Source organism: Scaptodrosophila lebanonensis, unplaced genomic scaffold, assembly GCF_003285725.1.
Source record: "Scaptodrosophila lebanonensis strain 11010-0011.00,11010-0021.00 unplaced genomic scaffold, SlebRS2 tig00001415-arrow-pilon, whole genome shotgun sequence".
NCBI classification, from domain to species: domain Eukaryota; kingdom Metazoa; phylum Arthropoda; class Insecta; order Diptera; family Drosophilidae; genus Scaptodrosophila; species Scaptodrosophila lebanonensis.
The window spans coordinates 4,970,160-4,986,706 of NW_022060742.1; the positions used below are offsets into that span (position 1 = coordinate 4,970,160).

Below are 16,547 nucleotides of genomic sequence, written 5' to 3' on the forward strand. Positions count from 1 at the left end.
TACTTACAAGTATTTATGCATTCATTATATCATACTTCGTCCCACTCTGATATTCTTAAGTGCCTTAAGTTGACTTTTCCTGATATATGTAACGAAGTCCATCTGATTCAATATCTACCAATAAATACGTGATTCTTTGTACCAATTGTTGCCTGCTTATACGTATAATTAAGTGCTACTTATGCCATACATACTCGTGGAGCATGCTTGTATCATACAGATACTTTTCTATTTGTGTTAAGCTCATAAAATACTTATAAGTTCACTATCACTTTGCGCCACATCCCCAAACTCTGCCCACCTACCATGGTCAACAAATCAGAGAGCATTGTGTTTGTTTGCGGGAAGCAAATACATTAATAATAACAATATACTTGTAGTTGTTGCGGTCCCTTCTGCAGCTGTTGTTGTTGTCCTCGTGCTTCGTTTTGAGGTGCGGCCAGGCACATAATTGCCCATGGAATCATAAGCTTAGCCATAACAATGAGCCCACGGTAACAACAACAGCAGATGACAAAACTAGACGGATTTCCATTACAAATAGCTTTCATTTTTATATACATATAGTATACTTATATTTTTCTGCATTTGGTCGCTTATAATTGAGACGCTTGAGCGCAACGTAAAGCTTCAGCTGGCCTATAAGCACCGGCTGGTTAAAGACAAAGGGGACTACATTTGACAAATGCTCTAATGGCTGCCAGACTGATGATAAAATGCAGATTAGAATCTGGTGCCGATGTATATATGTATGCATATCTCTCTTATATGTTCTAATTCGGGTAAAACAATTTGGTTGTAGGTTTACTTGTTAAGCTGATAGTTCATCTTACCAAACGTGTCGAAATTTATGGAAATGTGTAAGATTTTGCATCTTGATTAATAGCAATTTTAGGCAACTGGTCTGATGATGCATAATTGTCAAGTCAATGCATATTATGCAAATGAATAGGAATTGTGCACTATTGCTATCGGTAGCAAGAAAAGCAACCGTGTAACAGCTTTAATGACATGTTTGGCAAGAGTAAACGAAATTGCTGCAATAGTTTCGTAATTATGGGTAAATTCTGTTCACTCATTTATGGTAGTCAACAAAATTAGAGATAAACCGAACAGATCATTACTAAACATCTATTTAGTATCGGCAAGTGTTAAGGACCTACACTTACAAATTTACCTGCACCCCAAAAAGCTCCATAGTCAATATCTTTTACTTAGAAAACTTAAAAGGTTCAATTTTTGAAGTTTAATACCGATGATATGAGATTTAATTCACAATACTCGTATCTAAAATTTGCTTTGCTCCATGGCTGTGCACGTGGAATTGTTGATCTCTGCCACTACAACTATCTCTTCGTTCTCCTCCGTTTCCTCTGGCACCATCATTAGATTATTGTTTAACGTGTAAGGCTCGGCACGATAATCGCCTTCAGTGGTCGAGGTGCGCATGCGTCGCGTGAAGGAGGAGCGAGTCACATACGATGAACGTGTTGTGGACACACGTCTTAGCGCCCCTCGTCCATAAATGAGCATTCGAACTTCTACCCGAAACCTGGGATGCGTAGCCGCGTACAGGTAGGGATCCACGCAGGCCGCCGTTTTGCAGAAGAGCGCCGGTATCATAGAGCCCAGTGGCGTGATATGCTGTTCCAAGCCAAAGACACCCATCATGGCCACAATGGCATAGGGGGACCAGGCAAGAAACCACAGTCCTATAATTGCTGCAACTATAAACGTCAGCTTTTGCTCCGTTTTCACCTTATCCTTGTTCGACTGAATCCGATTCCCTAAAAACACCACCTTGAGAATGTAGAAGTAGGAGTACACGATGGCACAGAGCGGAACGCAATAGGCAGCCACGAAGAAAAGAGCCATAAAAATTCGTGCTGGAGTCTCCTTATTGAGATAATCAAAGCTACAGGTGGTGAGAAAGCCTTCGGGCACATAGACCGACAAGCCGATATCCAAAGCCGGCATGACGGAGAACGTAAAGCTGTAACACCAAATAAAAAAGATGATCACATAAGAGCGCAGGCGGGAGTAGCGCCGCAGCGGCTGCAACGGATGCACGACGACATTGTAGCGATCCAGAGCGATGGCCGTGAGTGTACCAATAGCAGAAGTTCCGCTCAGACCGCCCACAAAGCCATAGATCCGACAAGCTGTGAATGGTAAAAAGATAGCTATTAGCCCCACATCGATTGAATGAAAAGAATATGAACAAGTATATTTCCAATATTATATTTTGGTATCATTTTATATTTTGAACATATTGTGCCTTATAGCTATTAAATTGTTTGATGGGCCTATATAGTATACATATTGTGTAAGTTATATCTCTGTCAACTTATTAATTTTATTAAAGGAAGTAGTAAGGGACAATTATTCACAAAATATTTTAAAATAAATTTGTGCAAGTCACAAAATTCTTTTAAAAAAATAAATAAATAAAATGAATAAAATATAATTTCTTAATGGGGCAAACAAGCAATTAAAGCACAGTTTATAAATGTACATAAATAGTTTATTGAGTAATTTTATTTGAAAATGACTGGCTTGAGTTGTTGAAACTAATTTTAAATAAGCTCAAGAAAATTCAATAAAGCAGTTTATTTAATGCAAGCAAATCCTTAAAGATACAAACTACTAACAAAAATGATTAGGAAAGATGTACCTGCATCACCCAAGGCCGGCCCTTCCTTGATGTTATTATAAATTGCTATGGGGCACTTGACGAGCATCAAAAAATCGCATATAGCCAGATTCATAACGAGTATGTTGGCCGGCGTGCGCAACGATTTGCGGCTGCCGAACATGAAGATGACAAATGCGTTGCCAATGCATCCAACAACTGATATGAGGCAGTACAGGGCCGCCATCATGTAGAAGGTGCTGGTGCGTGGAGGCTCGAACTGCAGCCAGAAAGGATTCACTTTGGCTATGTAGGACAAATCGTATTTGTCACGATAGTGTATATAACCCGGGTAGGCGCTGTAAATAAACAGAAAGTAATTAGGCATTCATCTCTTTGTGCGAAATACATTTTTGAAATTGTTATTTAATTGGCTGTAAACTTTATTGGGTCGCATGCTTTTGTGCCTTGCAAAAATTCTATTGTGTAATTAAATCTAAATAAATGAGGGTGTTGCTGTAGAAGGCAATTAAATTAATTGAATTTGCCGCTAATGGTGACTGGTTCAGGTCAGAGGCTAAGCAATGTCGAGATATAAACGCCAGGAACAAACAGAAATTATAAATTATTTTAACCTTAGTGGTGTTTACAGCATTCATGATTAACGGGATGGTACTTTGCTGCTTTTACACATATACAGCATATTTATACATATGTATATACATATACATGTACATTTACATTATTATTCTAATTAAGGAAGCATTGATAATTAATATTGGCATTGTTGGCATTGCATCCCAGTTAAAAGAAAAAAATAACTCTTTTAATCGCGTGGCATTAGAGTTTGTTTCAAAAAAAAATGATACAATTTCAAACTTTTTTGAAACATATTTCAATTTTAAACTCCGGAAAAAAGTTTAAAACTCCACACATTAAATGAATGGAAGTATGCAGATAATTAAATAGTAGTATATTTTCATTTAAAACAAATGAATTACTCTTATGCCATTGCCAAACCAAAGCTTGATGTTGCAACTCGCTTAAACGTAAGTAAATATCTGTATATGTGAGAGAATGAATAAAAATTAAAATGTCAAAATCATGGTAAATATGCATAAATAATCCTAATAGAAGGATATTGGTACAATCCTCGTTTTCGCAAAGATAGGGGAATGATTTATTCGCTGAAAAAAAAAAAAACAACAACAATATAATAATTATTTGCAGTGTAAAAGGCTGAATTTAATTCTGATAATCATGTTAAACATTGAAGATTTTAAGGTATGGAAGTGCCTAAAATTTGGGTATACTTTCATTGCGAATGAACAAAGTATTTGTAAATTCTTGTAATTTCAGGATAATAATGAGAATTAATGCTACTACTTTGTATGGATTTGCATTTGCAAAGCCCAACTGTAAGCCGCGCAGTCGTCTTGACACAACAAGGTAGAATTGTAATTGCAATATGTTTTCTTCACAGCTAAATTGTGCAGAAGTTGCGCTTTTGTGCAGTCCCATTTCTCACCTCAACCCTGTCACACTGTCATTCACGGCATGCTTGTCGTGCACCTTGGCTGCACTTCCGGCGTTGGCCGCTGCTGTTGACGTTGTTGCTGCCGTCGTCGTGGCATCCACAACTGTCACATTCTGGGCGCTGGTGGTGCTCCTGTTCACGAGGACTTCGGTGAGGGCGCTGGTTATCCAGAGGCTGCCCTCCTCTGTCGTCAAGGTGGGCAGTGTCGACATGATGGTCTCCATTTTGTCCTCTTTCGTCTGCTGCTTTACGATAATGATTTTGGTTTTATTGCTCTAAAATTTTGCACAGGTTTTTGTTGTTTGTAGAAGTAAGCGCAGCGGCTGCCCTCCGTATTCGCAATGCACTACTAATCCGTGACTTTGTTGCGTTGGTCGCTTATTTACTTGCTGTGGGCTTGATTAGCCCACTTAGTATTATTGTCCATAGCTCGGGCAGACACAAAGCCATTGGCTTGGCACGTTTCTCGACAGCATTAAGTCAGGTTCGACTAGTGGTTTCTTCCTGCATTTGTACAAAAGCAGCTGAAAAGAGGAAGGATAAAAATTTAGTTACGTTTAATTGGCGCTCGCTTGATTTCATTATGGCTAATTTTTGTATTCTAAAGTCTATAATTAAGCCAACCGCTCGGACTGTGGTTGACATTTGGAACCCATTGTGCACGAAATTCGCCCTGAAAGCTGCTTTTATTTTCCTTTCCTGCGGTTTGCAGTTCAACTGCTATTTCTAGCCAAAACATCGTTAGAATATCCTATTACTAGTTTCCAGAGAACTATATCCGTGTATAATCTTCTGGGCATTAAATGACGCTGCTCTCCTTTTAACATTTAACACAGCTCACGTCAAATTATATAGTACATAGAGATGGTACGGTGTTCTAAGTGCGCTGAATTATGAAGGCAAGCGTAACGTAAAGTTTGCTCAACTTGAGCAAAACAAGCCGTTGGCTTAAACCTAAACATAATCCCAACATAAGCAGGAGCAGCAGGTGAGCAAGAAATGAGCAAAAAATTGAATAGGAGCAGCATGAAAATGATAACATTGCGCAAACTTTCGGGGCGCATTAAACGCACTAAGCGCAATAAAGATGATGATAAAGGGTGTGAAAATGTAGCGTAATTGAAATGAATTTAAAAATGTGTACTTATCGCATTTGTCAAGCTTCAAAATATATTAATTTCCACATTCGTGCTCAGAAGTATTTTATTCAGATAAAAGCATGATATTGAAAATTTATTTAGCATTTAAATTGCATTTTGAACTACCGACAAATATTTGCTTGGTCTACTTAGACCACAAGCATTAGAGTAAGGGTCAAATTTATACTAATCATAATGTACATAACGAGAGACTATTCCTACAATCGACCAGAAGGTCCCATTGCTGTGCATACCTGTAGGTATAACTGATAACAACAATCGGGTTAGTAGCCTTTGTACAAACTTGGATGGCATTTATCCGCTTTTTCATCTTAAAAAAAAAAATGGCAGCAGCAGACAAATTTTTACAATTGTCATAATTAAGGTAGCTCAGAATTATAAATGCATCTGTTTCACGAAGGATGACAAGCGGCATTTCAATCGAAGGGTCCGAAGTACCCAAATTTGTAGCCATCACTCAAACTTGTTGATCCAAGCAAGAATCCTGCAATACCTTTGCTGTCGGGCCTTACAATTGATAATTAAAGTTATTAATTGACAACAGGCGTTTGCCAAGAACTATTACAAAACCGCTTTAATTTACACTCAGAATGGCTGATTGCACCAAATACGTTCAAATATGTGTACATACAAGCACATGTGGTAAGTATGTTTATACTCTTGATTGCGGTAATCATACATATGAACATAGGTAAACTTACATCTTCATATATAACAATTACAGTCTGCGAATCTGTCTGCCATACTGGCATATGTTCATATGTTCATACATACTATACTATATATACTACAAAATAGGTCATTACTCAGAAACAATTTGACTCACATTTGTGAATTTGGGCATCTATGTATTATTCGTTGAGAAGAAAAAGCTGAGTGAAGCAGTGATACGGACACCCTTATTTTTATAGGACAAAAATAAAATTTGTATTGCCTCAAAAATGTTGTAAAGCAAACGAATGTATTTCTGTTTGCATGTATACTCGTATATGTTTGGACTTGCAAAGAGAAGGCAAGTTTAAAATATTGTTGTTAGCAGAACAATACATTGCAACGCGGTACTTCCAGCCTTCAGTAGTTTCGAACGAATATATAGTAAATTAGTATTTTATCAGCCTTTTTAGAATAATAAAAATACTTCTAAATATCGGCAAACACACACAATTTCGTTCAACACTTTAAGAACTAACTAACTTACACCAACTCGGCACTGTATTTCAGTCAGAATTTTTTGCAGTCTTACTTTTGCCATATATCTCGTATTCAAAACAACATATCCAACATGTTGATGAAATAATGCGAAAAAATGTCTGAAATATTCTAAATTCGCGATTAAAGTATCCAAACGATAAATAATTGTGATAACAACTATTCTACGCTTAAGTTAGACCAAATTACAGATACATGCAAAGTTTGATTAATGACAAACATTGTGACAAGATGTTATATATATAGAAGATATCTATTGAGATCAACTTTAAAATTATTTCGCTAATAATTTTCTTGTAAATAAAAAACAACATCAAAATGGACTAGTCACAAAAATTGTGTTAATTAGTAAGTAATCGATCCTTTTATTTCGTGAATATCGTGAATGTGACAAGGAACTGGTATGGCAGTGTTTTTATGACACGCGATCAGCTTCAGTTGTTGCTTTCGTAACTTTAGCAGTTTTGTGTAACAACTTCGGATTCGAGGAAATTCGAAAAGTATTAGTAGCTATGGTTTCATGTTCAGCTGGCTCAAAGCCAACACTAAAAGCCCAGATATAACAAAAACCATCAAAATGACAACGATAGCAATGAGGATTGAGGATTATGTAAATGACGAGGCGTTTACATTTAATTAAAGCACAATAATTACTTATTAAATAACTGGCAGCTTGGCAATGGCCACGTGAGCCAAGTTGCATGTGGCAAGTGCTGCTTAACAACACTTGGTAGCAGCTCAAGCCACCAAACTCAAGGAACAGGCAGCGAAATGACAAATTCTTGTGCCACACTTCGGCATGCCAAGAAAACTTTCTTGTCGAACAACTAAAGCAACAACTTCAGCAACAGCGACAGAAACAACAAGAAGGGGAGCTGAAATAGTCGACACAGTCCCACAAAAGTTTCTTATTACATATATTTACAACAAGTCTCAGTGGGTTCCGAAAGTCAGTGAGCACTTTGTCGGTTTGTCATCGTCAACTCGTTGCCTTTGTGGAAAATATAGCTTTGAGACTTGCCGTAGCTCCTTGTTGTTGTTTTTGCTTTCCTAAATGCTGCACTAATTGGCCAATTGAATGATGTTGGGGCCACGCGCGAAAACACATCCAAGCAAAGGCAGAGGTTTTGCTGAAATTCAATGCAATAAACATATATGCATAATATTCACATCTATTCAAATATAATCGGATGCAGTTCGCATGCCAATTAATCGTAGAAATTATACCCACACTAACTTGCCAAACAGGCAGTAACGGTAGCAACAGATTTTACGAGTATCACCAAAGGGCGGCTTGCACCCTTCAGATGTAAGCAAATCTTTCGTAGAAATCTGTTAAGAGGTATACCGTCATGTATATTAATTTGTTTCAAATAACCATAGTAAATATAGAAACTATAACATAGAAGACTTTAGTTGGTGCACTAAGGACAAACGACGAATGAATTAAATTATAACTTAAGAATTTAAGCACTGATATACTAGTTCTAAAACACTATATACTATATGTATGTAGTTCTTGACAAAAAGAAACCTTATACAATTAGGTCCGAAAACCTGAATGCTATAATTACATTTAAAATCCCCGCTGAAGTTACTAATAAACTACGGAAGTAAAAGACATTTATATTCCAGCAATTCTAATCATATACTTGTATATATAATACTAATATACTAAATAGCTTGTTCTCGTATTTTCTATTTTTAAATTCAAAACCATTTTTTTTTTCTCCGCCGATTTAAAAGCTGTTAGTTTTACTCGTATGCAGCACTCACATTATAGTGAGTTGTTAATATTCAAACGACACGTAGTACTTTCGATGCTATGAAGCAACGACCATTTTAGTTTCATTTGTGTAAGTCTTCAGTACTCTGTACACACCCGTACATATGTACATATGTATATGTGCCTATGAATATTTTCCACATATAGTATAGTACAGTTGTTTGTTTACGTTAAGTGCCTCAACTTTTGTGAAGAACTCTTGGTCTCGTGCCAGCAAATTGGACGCGTATCTCCGCTTAGATTGAAAACTAATGCATTGGCGGGAATTGTGCGAGACATGCATTTTAAGTTTCGCCAATGTCCTCCGGCTGTTTTCGCAGTCCTCGTGACAGCTTTGTAACTTACTAAGAACAGCAAAGCAAAGAAGTTCCTGGTTGGCTGGCTATTTTCATTCCGGCCTTTGTGCCAGAAGCAACAAGCAGAACGTATTAAAGCACATTTGCCTTTTATCCGATTTTTCTTCTTTCCCAATTCTCTCATATTTTCTTCTTATGTTGCTGAGGCACTGTCACACTATCTTGTACTTTCTTGCTCTCAGTTGAAAAGATGGATTTAAAAAATTGTTCTAAAATAAAAATAGCCTGCAAACATAGAAAAGTTTTACATTTGAAAGAAATTCTTTTCTAATATGTGAAAATCATGATGATTGCCCAAAGTGAGAAATTCGCTTAAAAGACTAAATATGAAAAATGGATTTCTGAATCACGAAGTATAAACGTATTAAAAATTGATTGAAAGATATAAAATAGTATCACAATAACAGAAAATAATTATTTTCTAAAATATAAATATTTACTTTTGTTGGGAGTTTAGCCAAAGAAAATCCTCGTCCTTGATTCTTTCAAAAATAACTTCTTTACGAGTACAGAAATTTCGTTTGATTTTTCAAAATATTTCCGCAATTTCCATTTATTTGTTTTTTTTTAAAAAGTGATCTAAAAATTACGCCGAATTTCTTTTTCTTGTTACATACAAAAAGCTATTTCCCTAATTATGGTACAATGTCGGGCATATTTTTTAAGCGCATTTCAATAGCATGCAGAAATTTCTCCAACATTTTTAATGAAATGGTTTGTACTTATTGCATAAATGATTGCTGCTATAGCTGTTGTTGCTGCTCTACTAACTGTATGAAATATTCGTTAGCTCAGCCATTTTGTCGCCATTTTTGTTCGTAGTTGCAATTTAATTACGCAAAATAATAAATAAAAAGAAAAGTGATTATAATGTTTCGTTGTCTAACCATGGCGGTTCCTGGTGCTGTTGCTGTTGCCGTTGTTGATGTTTTTATTTTTGTTGACGTTTTTTCTTTTATAGCTGCAACAATTACGAGCCCATTTGCAGTTTAACGGAAATTGCATAAGCACGCAAAATGCGCGCCTAAAAGCACGCAACAATAATTTATTTAAATTCTGTTTCAATTTCGTTTTCTGCGCTTGTTTCTGTTGTTGTCGTGCATTTGTTATTGCCTGTCTGGCACTTGTAGACAAGTGCCATTTCGCCATCAACCGTGGCAATGAAAAATACAAAACTTCTGGTAACAGGCATGGAATAAAATGATTTTTAATGGCCACCGGCCATGACAGTGCCGTTTTTATTTTACTTTTTACTTTGTCAATATGTACTTGTATACTCAAAAAACGTACCATTTTTAACAAGATAGAACGCTACAGTCGAGCAAGCCCGACAGTAAAATAGCCTGTACTCTCCACAAAAAAGAAAAATTTTAAAAAAAATATTAAAAAAAATTAATTAATTAATTAATTAATTAAATTAAATTAGAATACATGTTTATGTTCAGTTTTGGTAATTCTAGCTCTTGTACCTTCTGAGATCCTTGCGCTCATACAGATGGACGGACGGACGGACGGACAGACGGACATACGGACAGACGGACGGACATGGCTATATCGACTCGGCTTGTCACCCTGATCAAGAATATATACACTTTGAGGGGTCTGCCACGCCTCCTTCTGTGTGATACATACATGGACACAAACCTAGTATAGCCTTTCACCCTTTGGGCACAGACTATAAAAATGAAAATACATTTTTTTTAAAGCTTATTTTTAACAAGAGAGAACACTACAGTCGAGCAACCCCGACAATGAAATACCCTGTACACACTCCCACAAACAAGAACTAAATTTTTGTTAATAATAATAATAATTATTATATTATATAAATTAATTAATATATTTAATTAATGAAATAAATTAGATTAAATATATTTTAATTATTTATTAAATTAAATTAAATATATTCAATATATACATACATAAGTGGAGACATCATGCGTGTTTAATATTGTTTGTATAGATTCTTTAAATTTACAATTGAAAATTTCAAAAATTGTGTTCTGATATGGATGGGGGAAGTTTAATTTAGAGTAACACGCAAGAAAACTCAGCTCTAACGGAGACTGATATTTGCTGGTATGTTTACAATTACAATGAATGTACTTTAGCTTTAGGGCTTAAAACTCACATGCTTTGTAAATGTGCTTCGCCGCTATTAAATAAAATCCAAGCATTAAGCCGTTCATTTCTTTTAAGGTATTACAAATGTAATATTTCAATTTAATTATATTAAATTTTTACTACCTCAAAATAAATATTGAGGTAAAGTTGCTTAGTAGAACTGTGATGAAATAAAAATGAATAAATGCTCTTATCCTTCACGTCTTAGGACAACATCGAGTTAGGCATGCCCGCTGTACTGTTTATTTGTACAAATTTGAATGTTTTTTTATGCGCTTTCAGAAACAACCACACACAAAGGCAACAACAGAAAGTTGCTCTAACGAGCGGTAAAGCACTGTAGCAAAAATTGTCGGTCTGAAGTTTTTTTTAAAAAAGATTTTTGGTGTCTGACAGCTTTGGCAAATCAAAACTTACTTCACTTAAAGAAACGTTTTTTGCTTAGCTTCCTATAGAGTGGTTGGTGTTTGCTAAAGCCGCTCACTCGTCCTTCTTTAGAATGCCTGTGTCTTAATTGCTACTCATACGAGTATGTAGGAAAATTAAAAAATTTTTCATAATTCATACGAAATTGATACTTTTGCTTAGGAAAACATGCTCCTAATTGCAGACACATTCAAGTACACGCAAGTACCCATCCGTTTCCATGGAAATTGTAATTAAATATTCGCAACAACAACCACTATATGCTGAAAAAGGTATTCATACATTAAACATACTGCTTTAAACGTTGAATACCTTAATATATGTTTATTGCCTACCGATAAAACGTTTTTTTTCTAAGACGTATGACAATTTATTTACAGAAATTTTATAACCGGATTATCGCAAGTAAAGTCTCGTATATTAATGTGTGCCTCTGCATTAATGGACGTGTATATAGACGCAGACATATAGTTCATATGTGAGCATCCAACCATCAAATACTTATGATGCCCATCAAAATAGGTGTGTGTGTATGTACGTAGCCAGACATGGTACTGTTATAGCCTTGTAAAGGTTATAATAACTTTGTCGTAAGACATAACGTAGGCACGATTTATTTTAAATAGGTCTCAGATCCTGCCCCCAAGTTCTAAAAATGCCTATTTCAAGTGACAGTAGTATATAAGCAGTGCATTTCTTTGCAATAGTTCGATACACGTACACCATTCCCATTTTTACAACATAACTATTGTAGTAGTCAGAGGTAAGTGGAATTTATATTTAACAATTTATATATTCTTTCTCATTCCTTTTAAAATGTCTAACATAACAACATGTTCCCAAAATAATTTGTTCCAAAACAAAAAATATGACAAATATGATTGAATAATTTCTATATATCTTTATCTTTTTATCATTGATTAAGATTATTTTGTTCACATTCTTAGAGGTATATTCAAGTTCACAAATACCTACATAAGTACTTCTAAATATAACTAATAATGAGTCTCTTAATATAATTTGTATATTGTAACGAAATAAATAAATAATGGTTTGCTTATTCAATTAAAATTCGTTAAAGCAACATTTATTTTAAATCATTTCTATGTATATTTTCGATATACAGTGATAACAGACTGCTCTGACTGTGCCCATCTAATTCTAATTAAATTACTGAATAGCGGGGATTTTCTTTGGTAGAGTATTAGATTATAGACAAGCTCCAGCACGAATGTTTGTATATAGTAGGTAAGTATATATGTTTTTCTAGTTTTGCCATTGCAGCCCATGACCCTCATGGCTATATTGATTTGTGCTCGCGCTAGTTTTCATTTCAAATTTTTTACTTTTCCCCTCAACCGTTCACTTAAATGCAATGTTTTGCAGTCTACTTAAGCGCTGAGCTGAAGGCTGTGATAGAATATTACATACATACTCGAATATGCGCACATACATATATATGTATATGGAAAGTACCATCAACAGGCTCTCAAATGCTTATGACATTTTGAGATGTTAGGCGCCTAGAGCGACGTCAGCGACGCGGACAACGACGAAGGCATTGAACACTGTTGATGAGCTACTGAAATTTACTTGTGGGCCGGCTCACCAAAGCGGATCAAGTGTTCAATTTGTTTGGGACTTTAAGCAACAATTTGAAAATGTGGCCTGGTTCAAGTAAATTTAAACACCGATTTTTTATTGCTATTGTTGCCGTCTGCTGTCATAGCAAATGTAGGCGGAAAGGCTTAAGTGCACTCATCACTGCACTGCGCATACATATGTACTATATGAGTATGTATGGGTGTACACTCTTCAGGCGACAAGTCCCGAGAGGTTTCAGCATTTTTCTTTGAGGCCATAGTGCTGCGATGTAAAAAAACTTATTCACATGATGTCCTGCAATTCGTGTCTTGGTACCCACAATTGCCTAGCCACTTTATGAAATCCTACCTATGTACATAGCCACATAAACACACACACGCACAAGCCCACATATATTCTTTTGCATATTTACTTGATAAATGCAACAAAGCTTGGCAATGCATTCAACTGTGGGAAGATTCAAATACGAACAAGGCACTAAACCATTAGAAATGTTCTTTGCCCTCGTTTTTGATGGCAATTTTCAGCGTAACTTGGTAAAGGCACCTTTGATGCACACAAAGTTGTAAAGCAATTTCATTTATTTTGTTTATCCCACAATCTGTTCGAATAACACGTATAAGTATATATGAATTGCAAGCATTCTATTATAGTACAGTCAAACTTCAAAGACCTTTAATTCTAGATTACAATTGGTTATAACTTGAACAACATCGAGTGATTCTAGTTTACTTGTTTAAAAACATGTCTTTGAGCATTTTATTGTTATTCTTTCATATATATACAACTAGTATTTTATATAGAAAGTATTGAAGCGAAGTATTAAAATTAAAAATTATTATCTTAGCTTTTCTCCAAAGAATACGAAGACAACATAAATTTCAAAGGTCCAATTTTAGACAGCTTTACAAATTTGGTGTTACAGTCAGACATGCAAACATTTGGCTATTACTCAATTATCAACCCAATATATGTATTTGATCACAATCGAACAATGCCATCATAATAATCTAGCTCTCTAAATAACACTTCTTCTTTCGTAAGCGTATTAAATTTAGGCAAATCTCTTAGAACGAATAATGTTAGTGTCCTAGATGTCATCCTGTTGGTTCGGTAAGACACATTTTTATTTTAAACTTAAAGCACAGCAAAAGTAATGATAACGATAATAAGAGACTTAAAACTAAGTTAAACAAAATTAAAAATTCATCTCACTAAATGATGGTTTTAATCAAATAATATTACAGTTTTTATTTTATTCTTATATACTATATATTGGCAACCTCTGAGGACTTGTAGCAAAGTTGGACTGTACTTTGTATAACTTCAAGTCTCAGGAAATAACACGCCATCGACCACACACAGACATTGCATAACTTCATTAACACGCCATCGGATCAACTTAGCTAAGTGTGACTGTATTTTGTTTAACTTAAAATCCAAGGAAATGCCGAGAATAGACGCAATTTGAATTTCCTGTTGCCACACAGACATAACTTCACTAACACGCAATTCTTGCATTTTCCGAAAAGTCGGCGCGGAAGGCATTACCTTCCTTCCACATTTCTATCAGGGGAATTGACTTTAATGTGTTCGTACCGGCTTTGAAGAACTTATGCAATGACCGATCAATAGCATTAAAAGATGGTCTCCTTTTTATTTTTACATTTTATGTCAGAAAACTTGTCATAGGACCAAACGTTATTGACAGTTGGTCTCAACAGTTTTTTATTTCGAAACTTCTTACATTAACAGTCTTTGACAGTTGGCCATTATGTATCTTTTGTACACATTTTCAAATACAAGCTTGTTAGGGGTTTTATTTAGGCATATGAAAATGTTTAGTAGTCACAAAAAGGTTGAATCAATAATGTTCGTTTTCAGAAAATTGACAGCATTTCAAAGGTTTGTCTAGACATCTTGATTACTTAAAGGCAGTCTAGAAGTATTGGAACTAGCTTTTATGATGACATGCAACTCATGTTACGATTATGCTTTAGTATTAGTAGAACTACAAAATGTATTTTTTGTTTGTGTCTAAAATAAAAACTCCTATAACTAATACGTGTTGACATTCAAATGAATAACAAGTTTATGAATGACATTTTCCTTAGTGCCTGTGTTTTTAGTTTAGGTTATCAAATAATCGAACCGTAAAACTAATTTAAATGGAAAAAAATCACACTGATTTGATCGGAAAATCTAATTCATACAAGTATTAATGAAATTCCTGTTTCTTCACCGAACCGCAGAACAATTACATGATAATAAGGTAATAAATGTAAAACACGTCTATGCTTTGTGTGTGTATAGTATATATGCAGTAGACAGTTGAGCCAAAGCAGTAATAGCAACAACAAGTGCTGGTAAAGCATGGGCAGAGATTTCATTTGATCTCTCAAAAATCATACTTGGCATAAGGACACATAATCACTAGCTGCCAAATTTGGCAAATGGTTGCAGGAGTTAAAAGAGGTATGGACATGGTGCATGCGAAAAAATACAAACTTAGCCTGCCAGATAATTATGAATGCTAAGGTTGGTTGTATACTTTCAGAGATCCTTGCATTCATACTGACGGACAGAATTAGGTACAACGTATAAAAATAAAATAATAAAATGCACGCAAATCGGTGAGCTTTTGGTATATAAATATAAAAATTTAATATATCTAGGAAAATGCACTTTATTGTTGTTATTGTATTAAAAACATGAAGAACATTTTACTTATCGTACCTCAAATTTAAACCTTTAAGCATCCACTTTGGAATTAGCTGGAGTAGAGCTATGTAGTTTGTAATTGTTGAAGTGAGCTTAAATGTTGGTATTTGTTTTTCTAAGTTATTGGGTTGTTTTCCAAAAATAGATTGAATAGCTCTTTTGGCACAGTATCTTATTTGTTCGTTTTTTACACACACCCAGCACAAATCTTCAACACTTGATAACAATTTGGCTACTTTTGTTGCGCAAAAGTTTTCGAAACTTAAATCATTATCGAAGGTGGCGCCATTGCGGCGTACAACTTTTCCAAAATGTGACTCTTCGTCGATTTATTTTTCTTTATTTCACGTGAACCAACGATTTGTTATTTGCTTGCTTAAAAGAAGTACCGGAATTTTCTTCATTAATTTTTATTTTATTTTTGTAAATTGTTTTTATGTCCCTGACTTACGGGTCGTATACGTTATTTCAATTATGCACACAAGCATGTCACGAACAGGATAAACAGAAAGGTGTGTTTGGCACTGCTTAAACGAAAATATGAAAAGGATGCGAATGCTTTTGTCCGCTGTCTGTGGTGCTGACTGACTATTAAGTGGCTGACTGATACGAGGCTGGCGTAAGACTGAGCTTCAGGACATAGCAGCTGGCGTATTTATCAATGAAAATTGTTGCTTGCCTGGCTGTCTGCCTGCTTGGTCGAATGCCAGCCAGATGGTTGATAGCTGCAAAGCTGTGCGGCCAAAGAGAAAATAGAGGAGGCTGCCTGCTCTTAAATACACATACGCCGCTCTTAAATGGCTGCCAGAGGCTCGTCGATGCTGCATCCCTCTGCTCGCCCGTGCATATTCGTAGCTTCCACCTTTGTTATTTATATTTAAATTTCGTTTCGTATTGCATTGGAAATTGTTTTTCCACACTCGTAGCATACTTTGTGGTGCTCTTGAACTTGAGTCTTCGCATGGAATAGCTGCTTGGATTGCTTACAAGC

The 16,547-nt window shown here is 35.4% G+C and overlaps 1 protein-coding gene across 1 annotated transcript; it reads right to left on the reverse strand.

The window, feature by feature from the left end:
- Positions 1–1,287: 1,287 nt before the first annotated feature.
- On the reverse strand, positions 1,288–15,759 carry LOC115632451 (opsin, ultraviolet-sensitive). The gene is given in 4 exon segments (XM_030529602.1): positions 1,288–2,162; positions 2,675–3,024; positions 4,167–4,693; positions 15,572–15,759. Coding segments are annotated over 3 exon segments (1,452 nt in total). The 5' UTR covers positions 4,394–4,693; positions 15,572–15,759.
- Between the last annotated feature and the right edge of the window lie 788 nt (positions 15,760–16,547).